The sequence below is a fragment of the Euwallacea similis genome, chromosome 10, assembly GCF_039881205.1.
Source record: "Euwallacea similis isolate ESF13 chromosome 10, ESF131.1, whole genome shotgun sequence".
Lineage (NCBI taxonomy): Eukaryota > Metazoa > Arthropoda > Insecta > Coleoptera > Curculionidae > Euwallacea > Euwallacea similis.
In genome coordinates, this window is record NC_089618.1 from 3,581,946 (window position 1) to 3,598,063 (window position 16,118).

Below are 16,118 nucleotides of genomic sequence, written 5' to 3' on the forward strand. Positions count from 1 at the left end.
TTTGCACAACCCACAAGTCATCCCTTAGAGTGTTAATTTAACGCCGCCTCGAAGCCATCGATACAGAAATTATTTGGCTTACTACTAACCAGTCCTTTAAAAACAGGAAGTGCCTAATTGGCCCTTTTGAAATAATGGTGTTGAATGGAATCATTTTCGGCCCGTCTCATCTTTCAACGCAGGTACTGTTGTTCAGGTAAAACAAACGATGAGTAAGAGGAAAGGTGCTTGAAATCAGAGGCGTAGCAAGGATGTTATGTATAATAATATATTAAAAACATGTTATGTACAATAACATATTAACAATTATCTACATTAGTTATATAAGTAACAACATTAGGATCATGGTAGGGCCATATTAGCGGTTGCTTCTGTAGTCGTTTCTTTGCTATCCCCGGACTCCTTCCTGATGGTTTCTTCGAATTCCGCAGGATCTATAAGTTTTTTCTTACCAAATGGAGGAGGACCAAATAAGTTCTCCACGTCATCGTAGTTCAGAGTTTCTTTCTTGAGCAAGTTTTCTGCGAGCTAAAAAAAATTCAACTGTTTCTATATTGTTTTTTCATAATTGCAGTAGTTTACCAGTTCTAGTTTATCTCGATTTTTGTTCAGAACCTCCTCGGTGTGTTGATAAGCCAGGGCCACCAACCGACGCGCCTCCAAGTCGATTAAATTGGCAAACTTCTTGCTATAAGGCCTCCTCCCTAGTTCTTTGGTGTCTTCTTCGGGAAAACTAACCAATCCCACGTTCTCATTCATGCCATACTCCTTGACGTTGGCGTAGGCCATCTTAGTGACCTTATCCAGATCGTTTTGAGCACCAGTGGTGATGCGGTTGAACACTAGCGCCTCGGCCACTCTTCCCCCAAGCGCCATGCACATTTTGTCGAACAGCTGTAAAGGAATTTTCACGCAACAAACAAAGAATAACCATCGAAATTCACCTCCTCCCTAGAGTGCAATTTTTGATCTTTGGGCACATACTGAGCGAAGCCTAAAGCCAAATTGGTCCTGGGAACTATGGTGACCTTTAGAAGAGCGTCGGTATGCTTGAGCATCCACCCAACTAGGGCGTGTCCAGACTCGTGATAAGCCACCACTCTTTTCTCTTGTGGAGACATTGAGTGAGATCTCTTTTCGGTGCCGCCTACCAGTCGCTCCACCGCATACTCCAGATCATTCCCAGTGACTTTGTGTTGCTTCAAACGAGCGGCGTGCAAAGCAGCTTCGTTGCACACATTGGCAATATCTGCCCCGCTGAAACCCGGAGTCAGAAATGCCAACCTGCATCGTCAATGAAGAATTACTTTTATGTGTATTTTGGTTTAACTATTAATAACCTTTTGGAATAAGTGCCTGGAGGTTGTTCCAAGGCGATTCCCTTGAGATGCAACTGGAATATTTCGTTGCGTTCAAGAAGGTCAGGGTAGTCGATGAGGATGTGTCTGTCGAATCTGCCGGGTCTCAATAAGGCCTTGTCCAAGATGTCCGCCCTGTTGGTCGAGGCTAACATGATGACATTCTCTTTGCTGGCCATACCGTCCATCTCCACCAAAAGTTGGTTCAGGGTTTGTTCGCTTTCGCCACTTGCGCCCGAGCCCAAAGTCCCACTCCGTTTGCGTCCTACCGCGTCAATTTCGTCGATATAGACTATACAAGGGGCGCGTTTTCGGGCCTCTTTGAAGAGGTCTCTGTAAAGCGAGTTTAAACATTTAAAATCATCGGTGTTTTTAGTAGTTTTCTTGACAATTGGCGAATGCGATGGCCTGTATATATTCTTTAGAACTTTTATCAATTTCTCCATTATTTCATGCAAACATTTACTCACCTGACCCTGGCAGCTCCCAAGCCTCCAATCATCTCAATAAACTCCGACCCGTTCATGGACAAAAAAGGCACATTGGCCTCAGTAGCTACCGCTTTTGCCAAAAGTGTCTTGCCGCAGCCAGGTGGCCCTGCAACGGCATTTTTATAGCTTTTTTTTGGTAAGTCTGATTGAGCTAAATAGTACCTAATAAAAGAGCTCCTTTAGGTACTTTAGCCCCTAGGGAGCGGTAATGCTCTGGTCGCTTTAAGTAATCCACAAATTCTATTATTTCCTGTTTGGCCTCTCTGAGGCCTGCCACGTCGTTGAAGTGCACCCCCTTGCCCTGCCCTATGAGGGGATCCACGAGGGTAAATTGTGCCCTCGTCATTTGGCTCTAATGAATGAATATTAAGAAAGGTAGCTAAAGCAGAATTTGGTTGTACTAACAAAGACATCCATATTGAGAGGGGCTCTGATGGCCTTGTTTTTGGCTAGGTACCAAATCAGAAGTCCTACAAATACCAGAGAAGTGAGCAGCTTTCCAGCTGAATCAGTTCCCCTTTCATATGTTACAGGAACCCCATCTTTGATCCCCAACCTTCGTTCTGCCTCTCTCAGTTTCGTTTCAAATTTTTCTACATTTGCTATGTTCATGTGGTAAGTTCGAATGTCAGACTATTACAGAAAACACCACTAATGTGGGATTATTACAACCTTCTTCTCCCTACCTTTTTGCCCTTAATTATAGCCCCTTCATGTAAGATAATTGTAACTATGTCAATGTCTGGCCTCACAATAATTTGCTCCACTTCACCTTTTGCAAGCATTTGATAAAGAAATTCATTCCAGGACACATATCGAACCACCTATATGACTAACATTAATACAAACTCATACTAAAGACCAGATTAACTCACTTCTGGTTGATTAGTACTGGGAAACATTAGAGAAATAATAGCAATAAACATATAGGCAGTTAGCATCCAAATCAATGCTTTAGCCACTAAGGTTGATAGTTTATCTTTGTCATCATCATTATCATTATTGTCTTTCTCTGAAAACTGTTGGGTAGAGATTAAATGCTTGTGCTAAAGGGCAAGTACCTGGCCTATTTGAGTCTGGAAGCCTAGGGCCTTCTTTCTGCCTCTTAGGAGCAGAAGTGCTGAAGTTCCTCTTTGAAGCAAAGTATGAATGCAGCTGAGAGACGTCTGTAAAGCCTGAACGTTGCAGCAGCGCACAGACAGCTGCATATTCTCTATTTATTATTTTCAGATGCTAATAAATGATAAGAGAAAATAACTATTATATCCCCCACAAAAGCAAGCAAACCAAATTATGCCATTACTTCGAGTTGTTACAAATTGGCTTAAAATCCCTAAATACCTTTCGAAAGACTACGTTTGACACTGTTCCCAAATGAAGTTCCCCCTTTATGCCCTTACTGCTAATCAGTGGAATTTGCGAAGCACAACTTGAGGCTTTCAGACTAAAACTCGGGTTGCCTAGAATCAATTTCAACGGCAAAATGCCGTTTTTTAAATTTCTATACATTTTTAAATTTGATTTTCATTGTAGTATCTCAACTTTAAAAAAACTGAATTAAATGTGAGGTTATACTTTCTTTTGCTGTCACTGATCAATGAAACGCTTGACAGTTTGGATACTCATTTGTCTGAGGCCAGGCCACAATCACGTTACTATTTTTGTTTATCCCCTGCTGTTTGAAAAGGATAGCAAAGTTAACCCGAAATAGCGTTTCGCGCCATCTCTTGGTGACAGGTTGGGTCTTATTGCGGTGTTTGCCATCTATTGCGGAAATTTGAGATGAATTTTTGATTATTTTTTTACTATTAATGAGTGGTTATTAGTTAAAAAGTCCGTTTAATGTTTCCTAATTAAAGATAACTGAAACACATCTTAATTTGCATCTTTTATCATGGATTTTGGGTTATAAATAGCACAAGTTTATTTTTGTTAAAAAAAGTATTAGGAGGACGGAAAATACCTCCTCGTTCTTCTGCTCTCCTAATAATAAGCTTCAATTTTGAGACAATTTCGTTTTCAAGATTACCAGCCAAAAGTATCAGGAGCAGAAAAAATATACTTTTATATATTTCTACTCTCCTAATTCTTATTTGAAATGTTCGATGCAGTCAATTTCATATGTAAACTTGACCACATTAGCAACTAAGGCTACAGGCTCCTGTTACAAATAAAAAATTGCACCTTTATCCTATATCTTACAAATCAACGCCTGTTTGCCAAAATTTGATCAAAACGATACCTTCTTGATGAAAGATTGTAGGTAATCAATACAGTGAAGGATTCAAATCACATTTTGGACACATTTTCAAATACTAAATAAGGATTATTGAGAATAAATAACTCAACAAAATATGAAAATGTTCGTTGATAAAACTAATGTAGTTGAAAATTGCTATATTATGTCTTGGAGGGTTTTTGTCAAGAACGCCATGGTAATTCTACATTTAAGCTCATTACTTACATTGTTTACTCACACTGCTAAAACATGCAAAAGCAATGAGAACTGACTGAAGAACAAAAACAAGAAAGTACTTTGCATCTGTCATTGTGATGTCACGTCATATCACAGACGTTTGTTTATTTAAATAACAATAACAATAATTAATTAGATTAATTGTAAAATATTTCTATAAACGGTACAGTACATATGATAAGAAAAGTGATTGCGCTTAATGCGTCATACTGACATTAATCCTATTCATGTTTACTCATCTATTTAATCGCACCTCCATCTCGGAAACTAGCGCAAAATACCTAAATCAGTCTTCCAATTCTTCTATACAGAGTTGCTCATTCTGTTCATTTTTTATTAAAAATTACAATACTAGATAAATAACCTTGTCTTATATAAACAACAGGTACGCTATCTGTATCCTTTCTTTGTTTCAAGTTGTAACAGTGTTTGGTAAACAATCACTCTAAATGGTGAGTGACCAAGGACACCATGGAAAGACCAGTACCAGCGCCCAGAGAGAACAAAAAGCCCATTCCTACTCCCCGTAGAAACGTAGCAGGTAGCAAAAGTGTGCAAACTACTGCAAGTGAAAATGAGAACATGCACAGGATAGAATTGACTGAGATTGACATAGTGGAAACCAGTTTCGAGAAGAGTTCAAATGGAAAAATGGGGGGGGATAGAGGGGAACAAGTTAACACTTTTTCAAGGAGGGTTACCAATGCTTCCAAGCAAATCGCTGGTAAGATAGTTTTGCTGAATTAGACCATGTTTTAATAAATGATAAATATTATGAAGAATCTAGAATACACTGTCATGTTTGAATGATAACCAAATACAACCCCATTTAATTAAACTTTATTAAATCACATTTAAATTCTTAAACTGCATGGTGGATTCTTTCAATTACTTACTCTCGTTTACCCATCAATAAGTCTTTATCTTCAGTGACATCTTTAACCGTCTTCAGCTGGGACCTACTCCATCCCTGACTTCCTGTTTTTGTTTAGAATTTCAATATGCCATATAATATCCTCTTTGTTTTTGATCATTCTGCAGTATGCACCAATGAGTCACTCATTAATCAGCCAGCTGGGTACTTAACTGTTAGTAATGAGAGTTGGTCAAGAGGTGAAATGAGTGTGTGCAATTTAGGTGTTATAAACTGAATGTTTTTGCCATTTTCTTATAGAAAATTTCTAGGTAAATACTTGAGCTTCATGAATGTTTTGAAATGCAATCCTAAGAGTTTTAATTTGTGAATTGATTTTGTTTGTTACACTATGTGAAATCATTTGTTCATAACAATTTCTTTCTGCATAAAGTTGATTCTCTAGATACCTATCAAAAAATTATGCATTCACCATTGTCCAAAAAACTCCATTACTTATATTAATAGCAAAATATATTTACTCTGCTATCAGTTAGAGACAAAAAAGCTACAGTTTGATATGCTCCCATTTTGCATGAAAAAACTTTTTCTGTTTATAAATGACATTTACAAAAAAATATCTCTTAAAAATCATTGGTGTACTACCAGGCGTTTTGGAAAAATATGTTTTTAAAACCTTTTTTTCTCTAAACTCATATACCATAACTGTAATGGAATCCTCAATTCCATGAGTAACATTTTCAACATTCTTCTCGTATTTAAATATTTCTATTATATGAACGATTTGTAGGCGATTTGGGCCAATTGGTTCAACACCGAAAAAAGGCAGTAATTGAGGGTACCCGCCAGAGCATGCGGCGCATAACACGCAAGTTCAGCTTGGCCTCGCAAGATGTAACGCAAAAACCTGTCAAAGAAAAGGATAAGGGCCAAGATCATCTAGATGTTGAAATGTTTAAAAATATTAGCTTTGAGTCTCCCTTAAGCCGCACTAACAGCATTTACAGTAATGTGGAGAACGAACTGGGTTCTGAAGGTTCCTCAAATGAGTCTCTGAACTTGCCTCCACCCCAACACCCTCCGCCCCCATTGCCTGATGAAAGTTTGTATGACGCTCCCTCCAGTTCGTCCTCTGTACCATCCAGCAGCAATTCCAGTGGTGTTAATGTAAAGAGGTCTGAGGAATATGAAAGTGTCTTTCCTGCTGCACCATACAACAGTGACTCTGATGATTGTATTGATAACACTGAAAGTAAAGTAGAAGAAAACATGGATTTATCCAGGTCTGCTTCATGGTCCTTTTATGACAGTGTCGATTTAGCAACTGCCCATATACAGGAAAATATTTATAGTAACATAGAGAAACATAGCCACTCTGACTTAACTAGCAATAGCGTCAATAAAATAAATAACGCAGTATTAATCCCAGATAAAATCGACTCAAACCAGGGTGCCAACGTTCAGAGACCGGAGTCTAACATATCATCTGAAAGCCACCCTAACTCTATCTATGAGAATCACCAAATACCTCTGAGGAGGTCTAAGTGTCAGGCGGAGAAAATTAGAGCCTCCAAGAGTGTCATAATGCAGTTTGACCCTTTGAGTACCGATGCTTTAGGTAAAGCGTCCAAGACATAAAAAAGTTCAAACGTAACCCCTTTGTTTAGACACCAGCGCCACAGAATTCTCTGAAATGAACCTACTGGAGGAGCTTCTACAGGGCGACCTCTACGGCAACATTTCCGAAGCGTATACGTTTGACGATGCGGATTGGAGCGTTAGCAATGAATCAGAGAGCGGGGAGGACTTCCTAAATCCGCCCACTCCTCCACTGAGGTTCGATTCCTTGCCGGAGGAGGAGGAGACGTTGCATGAAGAGACCAAAAAGGAGGTCGAAAAGTTATCGCAAACTGGAAATGTAAAATCGCGGACCAGTTGGTTTACTGACGACAATGTGACGGCCGCTAGGTAATTTTTTGTCGCCTTGATTTTCCATTGAGAAATTTAAAAATTATCCAAAAATGTTTAATTCAAAACATTTTTTTAATTTCTTAACCAAAAAATTTGGAACATTGAGAAATACTAAAAAATTATATTTAACAATATCGGAGTAGTGCACGTCCCTGTCTTCCATGGAAACAGTGATGTTTTTTGTTGTGTTTTCTGTTACCTATATTCGAAGAATCATTAGCGTACCAAAGACGATCGAAAACATTATAATTGTTTCTAGGGGCCCGATCGCGGAACCGAAAAAGAACTGGCTGAAACAGGTGTTCGACAAGGCTCCGGAAGTGTTTAAAAGCAACAAAAGTAGCGAGAATTTGGTGCTGCAGCGCCCGCAATTAGGAGGGCGGAAATTCGTGAATAAAAAGGGGATGCTCTATAAGGTCAGTGTCGTTTCATTGTTCGAAAAAACGTTATAAATTTTACTGAATTTCGTTTATTTTTATTTCAACGCTATTTAGGTACAAGGAGGGCCTGTCGAGGACCTTTTCGGTGAGTACAGTGGAAGGTGGTGCGTTCTGGAAAACTCCGATTTGTTCTGTTATTCCGACAACACTTGTCAGCATTTAAGAGAGCATATCGTCGCTTCTAGTATACTGAGTATACAGGTTCTTCAAGATGCCAAATACAAGTACAAGTAAGTGAAAAACTAGTAAGGAAAAGGTTCAAATTAAACGAATAAAAAATGCATTACTAAAACAAAAAAACACGTAAATGTAAAAATAAAAAGTATATTTGGAAGGGTATTTTTTTTTAGGTATGACAATGACGATCTGCATTGTTTTGAATTGAATATCACGGGCAAGAGTAGGGGCGGGCATATCTATGGATCTCGGAATGTTTCGGAGAGACGCTACTGGTTGCAATCTCTAGCTGAAATGCTCACGCAACGCTTTAAATCGCGGCTCACTACCAATTTCATTCGGATGGGCTGGGCTTACGTCAGAGAAGGTATTTAATTCCAAAATATTTTTTAAATAAAATCATACTTCATCATAATTCTCCCTTGCCTCCGTTTTCAATAAAAATGGGGATATTTCTTCTATTAATAAAAAACAGTTACATCTCCTTATTTACAAAGACAATCAGAGGTTTTCACACAATACAACTTTACTGTACTAAGCAGAATTTCACACGCCGGTGTCTTCTACGAGAAAAAGAGTTATTTTTTTCTATTAATAAAAGATAGTTTCGGCTCATTATATCTAAAAATTAAGCGGTGATTCAAGTATATAGTTTATTTAAATGGGAAAATGTCTTAATTTTAAAGTTTCCCGGAAAATAAACTTTTTGATGTTTTTACAGGTGTCAGCGGAGAGTGGGTGGGTGCTTGGATAATCCTCAGTGAGCGGGAACTGCATTACGCGATCGACAAACACTCGATCAAAATCATGGATTTGCGCAAGGCGCGATATGTTGGACTGCAGGGTTTGTATTGAATTTCAAAGTTAACTGAAAATTTAGAGAAAAACTCTTCATTGGGTAGGTTTTCAAGACTCGGACAAGAACCCGAAAACTAATGACCGAGGCCCAAATATGTTAGTCGATTGTCAGGATTTGGTGCTTTATTTACGTATGTGGACCTCCAGGGAAACCAAGGCACCGTTTTAATGCCGTTTTTGAATCAATTTAAAACAGAAATTTTCAGGTGTGGTATCACATACTCAAACTGGAGGCTCACAATAACGGCGCTAATATTGACCAACAGCAGCTCACCAAAAACGACATTCCCGTTATCGTGTATAAGTGTATCAATTTCATTTACGCCCATGGTAAGCGATATGTTTTGATAAATTTTATTTAAATTGATGTCACAACTCTGAGAACTATTAAATAAACTTGACATGTTTCAATCTCAAATGTTTTTAGGGAGTATGTCGGAGGGCATCTACCGGAAGGCGGGAACTGGATCTTCGATTTCGGATCTTTTGTCCAAATTCCGAAAGGATGCATTTGCCGTTCAATTGACCCGCGACGCGTACTCGGAATATGAGGTCGGTACAGCCTTGAAAAGGTTTTTTAGAGAGTTTCCGGAACCGCTATTCGGCTGCGATCACAGGCAATACTTGTACGAAGTAACTAGTAAGTGGTTCTTAGACTTTTTCCAAATAACTAGAATTTTAAAAATATCTGCTAAAACTCTCGTAAATCACAAGTTGTGCCGGCTCCTGTGTTTGCGAATGATTGAATCAATTGTTTTTCTTCTCGACACTTCTAGAGCACAACGTGAAAGACGAGAAAGTCCGCATGTTCAAAGCAGCCCTGGACCAACTACCGCTTGTATCGTACAAAACCGCCCGGATACTGTTGGGCCACCTACATTTTATCAGTAATCAGAGCGCCAAAAACTTAATGACAGTGGAGAATCTGGCGTCGATATGGGGGCCCACCTTAGTTCATTACGAGGTAAGTTTACACAAGGACATAAACATTAAATATATGACATGCAAACCTGCAGGACAAAGAGGAAAAAATAAATAAAAGCAATGGGGCGTTGCACTTGCAGGATGCTGAGGTGGTCTGTCAGTTAATCAAGTACTACAGATCCATCTTTCCGGAAGATCCGGGCGAATTGGAAAAAGAAAAAATGATGTTATCGGTACGTTTATTTATCATCGATTGTCTATTATTAATATAAGATGGCGACTGTCAAGAACTACCTCCATTTTGTAGTGCTTTGTTTTAAATTAATAATATTCTAAATAAGGTACTAAAAAAATACACGCTAAGTCCGCAAGGAGCAGTAAATCAGAAAACTGCTGGTGATCTTCGGGTGTGGATTTACATTTACAATAAGCACGGAAAGGCTCTCAACATTGGGGTAATGTGAAGTAAGTCTATCTTGACCGCTATTACAAAAATTGTCTTGGATTAGATTGGACCCCAACGAACAGCCTACGAAGTGTGCCTTGAAATCAGCGAAACCATCAACACCCCCGTGCACAAAATCATCCTCGAGGAGACGGTGCTTGGCGACAGACTTGTTAGACCTTTACATCACACCGAAAAGGTAATCAATGTGATATCAAGTGTCAAAGGAAAAAGACATTGACATGTGTTATTTGCCTTTTTGAGGTGTTAGAGGTGGTGCTGAGATGGAGTTACTGGGATGAGTGTGATCGCAAAGACAACTATTTGACCTGCGTCAACTTGTCTAAATACACGGAGTACATGGGAGGCAAAACGACCACTCTGTCCGGAGAATTGAAGTTTGCGGACAGCAAATCACGGCTGTTTAAACCGCTCACCTTCCAGTTCATGCAGGGCAGCTTCACCGCCTTCAAAGACAAACATTCCGTAAGACCTGCTTTGATATTAATGACCAATTGTGAAACTTTTCTATTATTTGTAAGAGTGACGTTAATCAATATCAGCACTCGTGGCGCATAGAAGACATTACATGGTACTTGGGACATGAGCAGAAGCGCACACCGCAGTCAAGATGGACGGCCACCTTCCTCGTTAACGGACATAACCCAAATCGCACTCGACTAAGTCCATATTTCGGTAACGTGGTGGTTTGGAGCGGTGCGGAAGTGCGAACTAATTGGCTATGCACTATGTTGTCGGCTCGTTATCCGAACAATCTGACACCACCGCCTCGGTTGGTCACATTTTAAAAAAATACTATTTTAGAGTGTGGCAACGTCGCAAAAATTGACAATCAAAATCCGAAACTACTATAGTTTTTTGCATCGTTGCCGATTCTTGCCTAATCTCCACTTTACAGAGAACTACTTAAGGCGCATTTAATTTATTGCGGAAACAATTGCAGCTTCTCTAGTTGGAAACAAAATACGTTGTAGTCAATCATCACATTTTTTCATATGCACAAAGAGCTGATTTTACGAACAAAGATCCCGCAGTTATTGTGATGTTATTTTCGTAGGTAATATTTGCCCTTTAATTGTAATTTTATAAATAGTTTATTTTATGTAATTTTTATATTTTATTTTTTAAGTGATTACGATGAGTATTACTGGACATTATTGTGAGAGTCTGGCGTTTTTATTCGGCAGAAAATATTATACCTAATTATTTGATAGTGTACATTGATGAAATTTAGGTAAAACAATGAGATTTTCGGACGCCTTTTTCTTATATTACTTTGCCCACATACCTTAGGGCCACATTTAGCCGAATTAAAAAAAAATCTGTCCGGTTTAAAGTCATCAAAATGGTGTAATTTTTAAGAAGTATCTATGTATGTTATAAAAGAAAAGGTTTGATGTATCGATTCGTGCCTTCTTTACCAAACAAATATGTGATACAAAATAGGGCTCAACAATAAATAGAAAATATATATTTTTCTCTCGATTACATAAGTATTTTATGTACTATACATAGTGCAGCATAACTCAATCTATACAATAATAAACGAAATTTAACATTGAACCTTCTTTTTTTTACAAAATTGACCTTCAAGGACCCCTCAACGTGACGACTTTGGCCCACGGCTAATCACGTTCAGAAATTTGTTTTCGCGGATTATTGTTATGGTAATATTCAATCAAAGAGCGATTCTACGAAATCGACCACTTGAAATTGCGAAAGGCAACGATGCAGGAAAAAATGCGCGCAAAAACTTGCTCTACGAGACGAAGATGTTTGGGACTGAACTGTTATAAAGTGGATGGGCAAAGTTTATTATAGGTCCTATGGATTGGAGTTGCGAAGATGCTCAAATAACAGCTATTATTTTGTGCAAGGTGCTTTATTTCAATGCGATAAGTAACGTCAATATTTACAACATTAATGCGACAACTTAATCATTAATTAAAGGTCAAACCATGCATCGATTAAAGCAGCGAAAACTCTTTAAAATTTGATTTTCTATATCGATTTGCCACTATTACTATAGTGAGTCAAATTTCTGAAAAATCACTGTAAAAACATGCCCAAACTACCGTTGAAATCGTAATTTAAAAATTCCCTGACACCACCAAATGCACTACTGGAAAACCAATAAGGCAATTCAAAAGAAAAAAAAAGAAGATTTTTTTGCGTTTTTATCTCAAAAGAGAAATTCATCGTGTTATAAAATTGACATTTCTGCCCACTTTGTCCGCTGATGACACTCTGACATCCATCTTGCATCGAACAGCCGGTACAGGGGGTGTTCCATAAGTACCGCTTCGAAGCCTTTTAAAATGTTTTAATGAAATCATTTGAAGCCAACTAAGAACCAGTGAATCTTGTCACGGATTCTTAATTAGTTCAGACTGAGAACTCCAAAAAAGTGTGGAAAACTTAAAGTGATATTTTCCACATATTGCTATTTCTAAGATTTTAGGAATTCTAGAATTTTCAGTATCTTAAATTCATCTTAGGACGATTTCAAGAGATCGAGCGTCGCATTTGAAGGATATGCCATTGCCTCAAACTCCTTTTAGGGGAATTTTAAGAGGGCAAAGCAATTTTAGGCGTAACCATGAATTGATTTTTAAATAATTTTTCGGATATCTCGTATCCTCCTAAAGACACTTTCAATGAGCTCTTCAAGTTCTAGGAACTGATACGCCCACTTTCCCATAATAATTACTACAGGGGGATTACTATTTTTGTTTGTGGCTCGAGTTGCAATTACCAAGAATCGTTCTAATTGCTCTTTAGCGGTGGTCAGTTTTATTTGATGCGATTAGTGCAAAACATTTTTGCCTCAAGTTCTTATAGCGAATATAAACATCCGTCTGTATGGTAAAGGCGACCAATTAGCAATAATATAATTGAAGTGTTATGTAGATAATTAGTTTCTGAAATCATAGAAATACCCTTATAATATCGTCATCTACAGGGTGATGTAACAAATGTATAGTAGATAGCGCCGCTGCAAGACGCTAACTTATAACTTAAAAAAAACATTCCACCCTGTATTACAATGAACCAACAAATTGACTTTGGTGGGCAAAAAGGTACTTTCCCTCATTCACAATTATTTTGCATAAAAGATAATGAATTCTACGGAATTAACCGCACACTGATGTCACTAAATACACATAATATAACAATATAAGACAGCTGAACAAAGGGTAGAAGCAGACAGTATTTACAATCAAAATGGGTGCGAAACTTCTTGGTGCCGCCTTGGCATTTTGCCTACTTTGCTTTGTCTTAGGGGAAGTTGCAGCAGCCCCTAGTGAAGATTTGGGGCCAATTAAGGAAGAAATGCAACCGACAGTAGAAGAGGTAATAAGTATTTTAGTGGTAGATTTAGTTGCTATAAGCATTGGTTTCAGATGAGTGACCCCTCGAGGGAGAAGAGATCGCCAGAGCCCCGTGGAGGAAGAGGGGGAGGTTTCGGCGGAGGTGGTGGCTTCGGAGGAGGTGGAGGTTTCGGGGGAGGTGGTGGCTTTGGAGGGGGATTCGGAGGAGGTTATGGAGGTCAGTATGGATGAAAAAGATATGTGTGAAGGTTCATGAAGATCTTTTTTGTTTCAGGGGGCAGAGGGGGCGGCCATAGGGTCTGCTGCGGCAAATGAAATAATATATAAGAACAAATCAATTTTATAGAGACCCGAACAAAATAAAATGATATATTATTGAAGATTTATTATTGACTTCTATACCTAGATTCTTAAAAACCCTTGACGTCTACAATTACATTCAAGCATTCATAAAATCTTGAATCTCATAATGGAATTTATACCAATAACTATTGTTTATTTGCATAAAGTGTTGAAAAAGTCTCACATAGCAGGATTTTTTCCTTAAATTTTAATATTTATATATTATCAGCGTGGTGTTAATTTAATACATCATGGGAATACTGGCTGCTTATGTCTGCCGATCAGTAACGAGAACCACACGTCACCGTTAATAAAAGTGAGCGTCGTCAGTGGTTCTTGGCACATTCTGCGTAGAGCCTTGCGAGTACCCATGGGGCTTCCCCACATCACTTGTTTTATCTGAAATAATGTATACCTGAAAGATGCACAATTAAATTTGCTAACAAACTGAAAATTTATCCTGGGTACCTCGGAGTTACTACTTTTCGAGAATAGGAGTGGAAACTAGGTTAAAGTCAATGGCGTAGATCCACTATAAGTACCAGATATATAATTTTACATGTGTATTTAGCCTCAAAATGAACAGATTTTCGTCATTTTTTAAAAACACTGTATGAGAGATGAACTTGTAAATTGCAGTGTTCCAATCCAGCCATTCGAGATTCGAATTTTTGTGGAAGCAACTGAAAGAAATAGTCCACCATAAAAACAATGGCGCAGACCGTAGGGGCGCTATAAGATTGGTTATATAATTTTACCCTGCGGATCATAACGCCACTGATTTACGAGAAATGAACTTGTAAATCCCAGGATTGGTGGCAGATTTGTCAACTTTGAAAACTAGCCTGGTCAGTGGCGTGGTCCTGTTATAACAAGTTTTCAAAAGGGTATCTACGGCCGTGATTTCTGAGGCACTACTCGATTATTCAAAATGGAATTGTACATGTCCAAAAAGAAACAAAGAACCGCACATCTAAGATGTGAAGTAAGAAATTTTATTAACAAAAAATTCCTTAATTGTTTTTTCAACACTAGTTTTTACCGTGGTATGTCGTGGCCTTGGATCCACTCTGCATGGATCTTCTTATGTAATATAAATATATCTCTGATGTATTTGTATATAGGTAAATAATATAAAAATTGTTAGTCCAAGAGCAATATCAAATCAGCACTCGATTTGAGCCTTTTGCCCAGCTCTCCTGAAGCAAAAATTCGAATCAATTCTTATCAGAACCCACTGAAGGCTCCATTTTCTTCAAAACTTTAGGTTAAAAAAGACTTTTTGCAGAGATAAAATGAAGGTGTCCATAACCCCTGACTAAAGGAATTATTAATTTCCCAAACAATGGTAAATCGAATGTCAAAACAGAAGAGAACATATAAAACGAGCGACGGAGTTACCAGAAAACCAGATCATTGAAGATGGTCTATCTAAAAGTGCTTGTTTTGGTCGCTTTGGCCTCGTGGACCATTGACGCCGCTCCCAGCGTCCCTGAAGAGCACCAACCCTTTGGGGAAGTCCAGGTGAGACCTTTTATTCACTACCACATCCAGCGACAAACAAGAAATCGGCAATTTAGGTCCTCCTGGTAGAGCCAGTTGCAGTCGTAAGAGACCGAAGGTCACCCGGCGGATATGGACATGGAGGTTTGGGAGGAGGTGGCGGATTCGGAGGCGGCGGTGGTTTTGGAGGAGGCGGCGGTTTTGGAGGAGGCGGTGGTTTTGGAGGAGGTGGAGGAGGTGGTAAGTTATTTAAGAAGGACGATTTACAGTAATGAAATTACGTGTATTAGGAGGCGGCGGTGGTAAGGGCCTAGGTGGGGGTTATGGAGGTCACCAAGGCGGAGGGTATGGAGGTCATCAAGGCGGCGGTTTCGGAGGTGAGATGATTTACTTCAACGATTAACAGAGTGCATAAGAAGTTTGTTCCTAAGGAGGCGGCCACAACGGAGGAGGCGGTTATGGTGGTGGCGGACGCGGAGGAGGTGGATATGCCAGTGCTTCCGCGACAGCCAGCGCCAAAGCTGGAGGATAGTAAGTCCTAAAATCAATTTCCTCAATCACCTTGCAAAAATTATTGTGCAACATTATTCACTTGAATCAGAAATTTGGCTTTTTTGGAAAGGTCCTGCATAAGCGAAGATGTCTATATCATCCAAAAAATACATGATTTTCTTCTGTTACAGTGGGCGCAAATAAACCCCCGACGTGCGCCTACCTACATGAACTCGAACCTGGAATAGGACCTTAATACTACTTAAAAGAAACAACCTCATCTGTGAAGAATACTTTCTGTAAAAATTCGTAATATAACACTATTGTCCTGTATATATTTCAAATCCAGTATCCTACGTGGTATATGATTTGTGGTACTGTCTAGTGAGTACCACCGCACCAGACTCTAATGTC

At 38.8% G+C, this 16,118-nt stretch overlaps 4 protein-coding genes across 7 annotated transcripts; 3 read left to right on the forward strand and 1 right to left on the reverse strand.

Moving 5' to 3' along the window:
* Positions 1 to 247: 247 nt before the first annotated feature.
* Spg7 (Paraplegin) lies at positions 248 to 3,438 on the reverse strand. Of its 2 annotated transcripts, none has more exons than XM_066394638.1 (11): positions 3,191 to 3,438; positions 2,911 to 3,082; positions 2,725 to 2,855; positions 2,536 to 2,673; positions 2,255 to 2,482; positions 2,012 to 2,201; positions 1,829 to 1,955; positions 1,341 to 1,691; positions 945 to 1,284; positions 583 to 894; positions 248 to 528 (listed from the first exon to the last, which is right to left on the reverse strand). In XM_066394638.1, the coding sequence occupies exons 1-11, from the start codon at positions 3,356 to 3,358 to the stop codon at positions 343 to 345; spliced, it is 2,343 nt and encodes a 780-aa protein (XP_066250735.1). In that variant the 5' UTR covers positions 3,359 to 3,438; the 3' UTR covers positions 248 to 342. The 2 variants fall into 2 exon arrangements, with proteins under 2 accessions (XP_066250735.1, XP_066250733.1); XM_066394636.1 differs by having other exon boundaries at positions 2,725 to 2,861.
* A 1,173-nt stretch (positions 3,439 to 4,611) lies between these two features.
* RhoGAP15B (RhoGAP_ARAP and RA_ARAPs domain-containing protein RhoGAP15B) lies at positions 4,612 to 11,581 on the forward strand. The gene is made up of 16 exons (XM_066394635.1): positions 4,612 to 5,049; positions 5,990 to 6,817; positions 6,867 to 7,167; positions 7,430 to 7,586; positions 7,665 to 7,840; positions 7,961 to 8,154; positions 8,509 to 8,631; positions 8,690 to 8,802; positions 8,852 to 8,975; positions 9,073 to 9,285; positions 9,422 to 9,609; positions 9,662 to 9,802; positions 9,911 to 10,024; positions 10,079 to 10,213; positions 10,279 to 10,500; positions 10,557 to 11,581. The coding sequence occupies exons 1-16, from the start codon at positions 4,797 to 4,799 to the stop codon at positions 10,821 to 10,823; spliced, it is 3,549 nt and encodes a 1,182-aa protein (XP_066250732.1). The 5' UTR covers positions 4,612 to 4,796; the 3' UTR covers positions 10,824 to 11,581.
* Positions 11,582 to 13,169: 1,588 nt separating this feature from the next.
* Positions 13,170 to 13,682, forward strand: LOC136411661 (heterogeneous nuclear ribonucleoprotein A1-like). Its single transcript, XM_066394314.1, has 3 exons — positions 13,170 to 13,389; positions 13,440 to 13,584; positions 13,642 to 13,682. Exons 1-3 carry the CDS (start codon positions 13,261 to 13,263, stop codon positions 13,680 to 13,682), a joined length of 315 nt encoding a protein of 104 aa, XP_066250411.1. The 5' UTR covers positions 13,170 to 13,260.
* Positions 13,683 to 15,075: 1,393 nt separating this feature from the next.
* On the forward strand, positions 15,076 to 16,060 carry LOC136411812 (uncharacterized). Of its 3 annotated transcripts, none has more exons than XM_066394539.1 (5): positions 15,076 to 15,233; positions 15,290 to 15,449; positions 15,503 to 15,589; positions 15,644 to 15,743; positions 15,896 to 16,060. In XM_066394539.1, the coding sequence occupies exons 1-5, from the start codon at positions 15,132 to 15,134 to the stop codon at positions 15,906 to 15,908; spliced, it is 462 nt and encodes a 153-aa protein (XP_066250636.1). In that variant the 5' UTR covers positions 15,076 to 15,131; the 3' UTR covers positions 15,909 to 16,060. The 3 variants fall into 3 exon arrangements, with proteins under 3 accessions (XP_066250636.1, XP_066250638.1, XP_066250637.1); XM_066394541.1 differs by having other exon boundaries at positions 15,647 to 15,743; XM_066394540.1 differs by having other exon boundaries at positions 15,506 to 15,589.
* Positions 16,061 to 16,118: the final 58 nt, after the last annotated feature.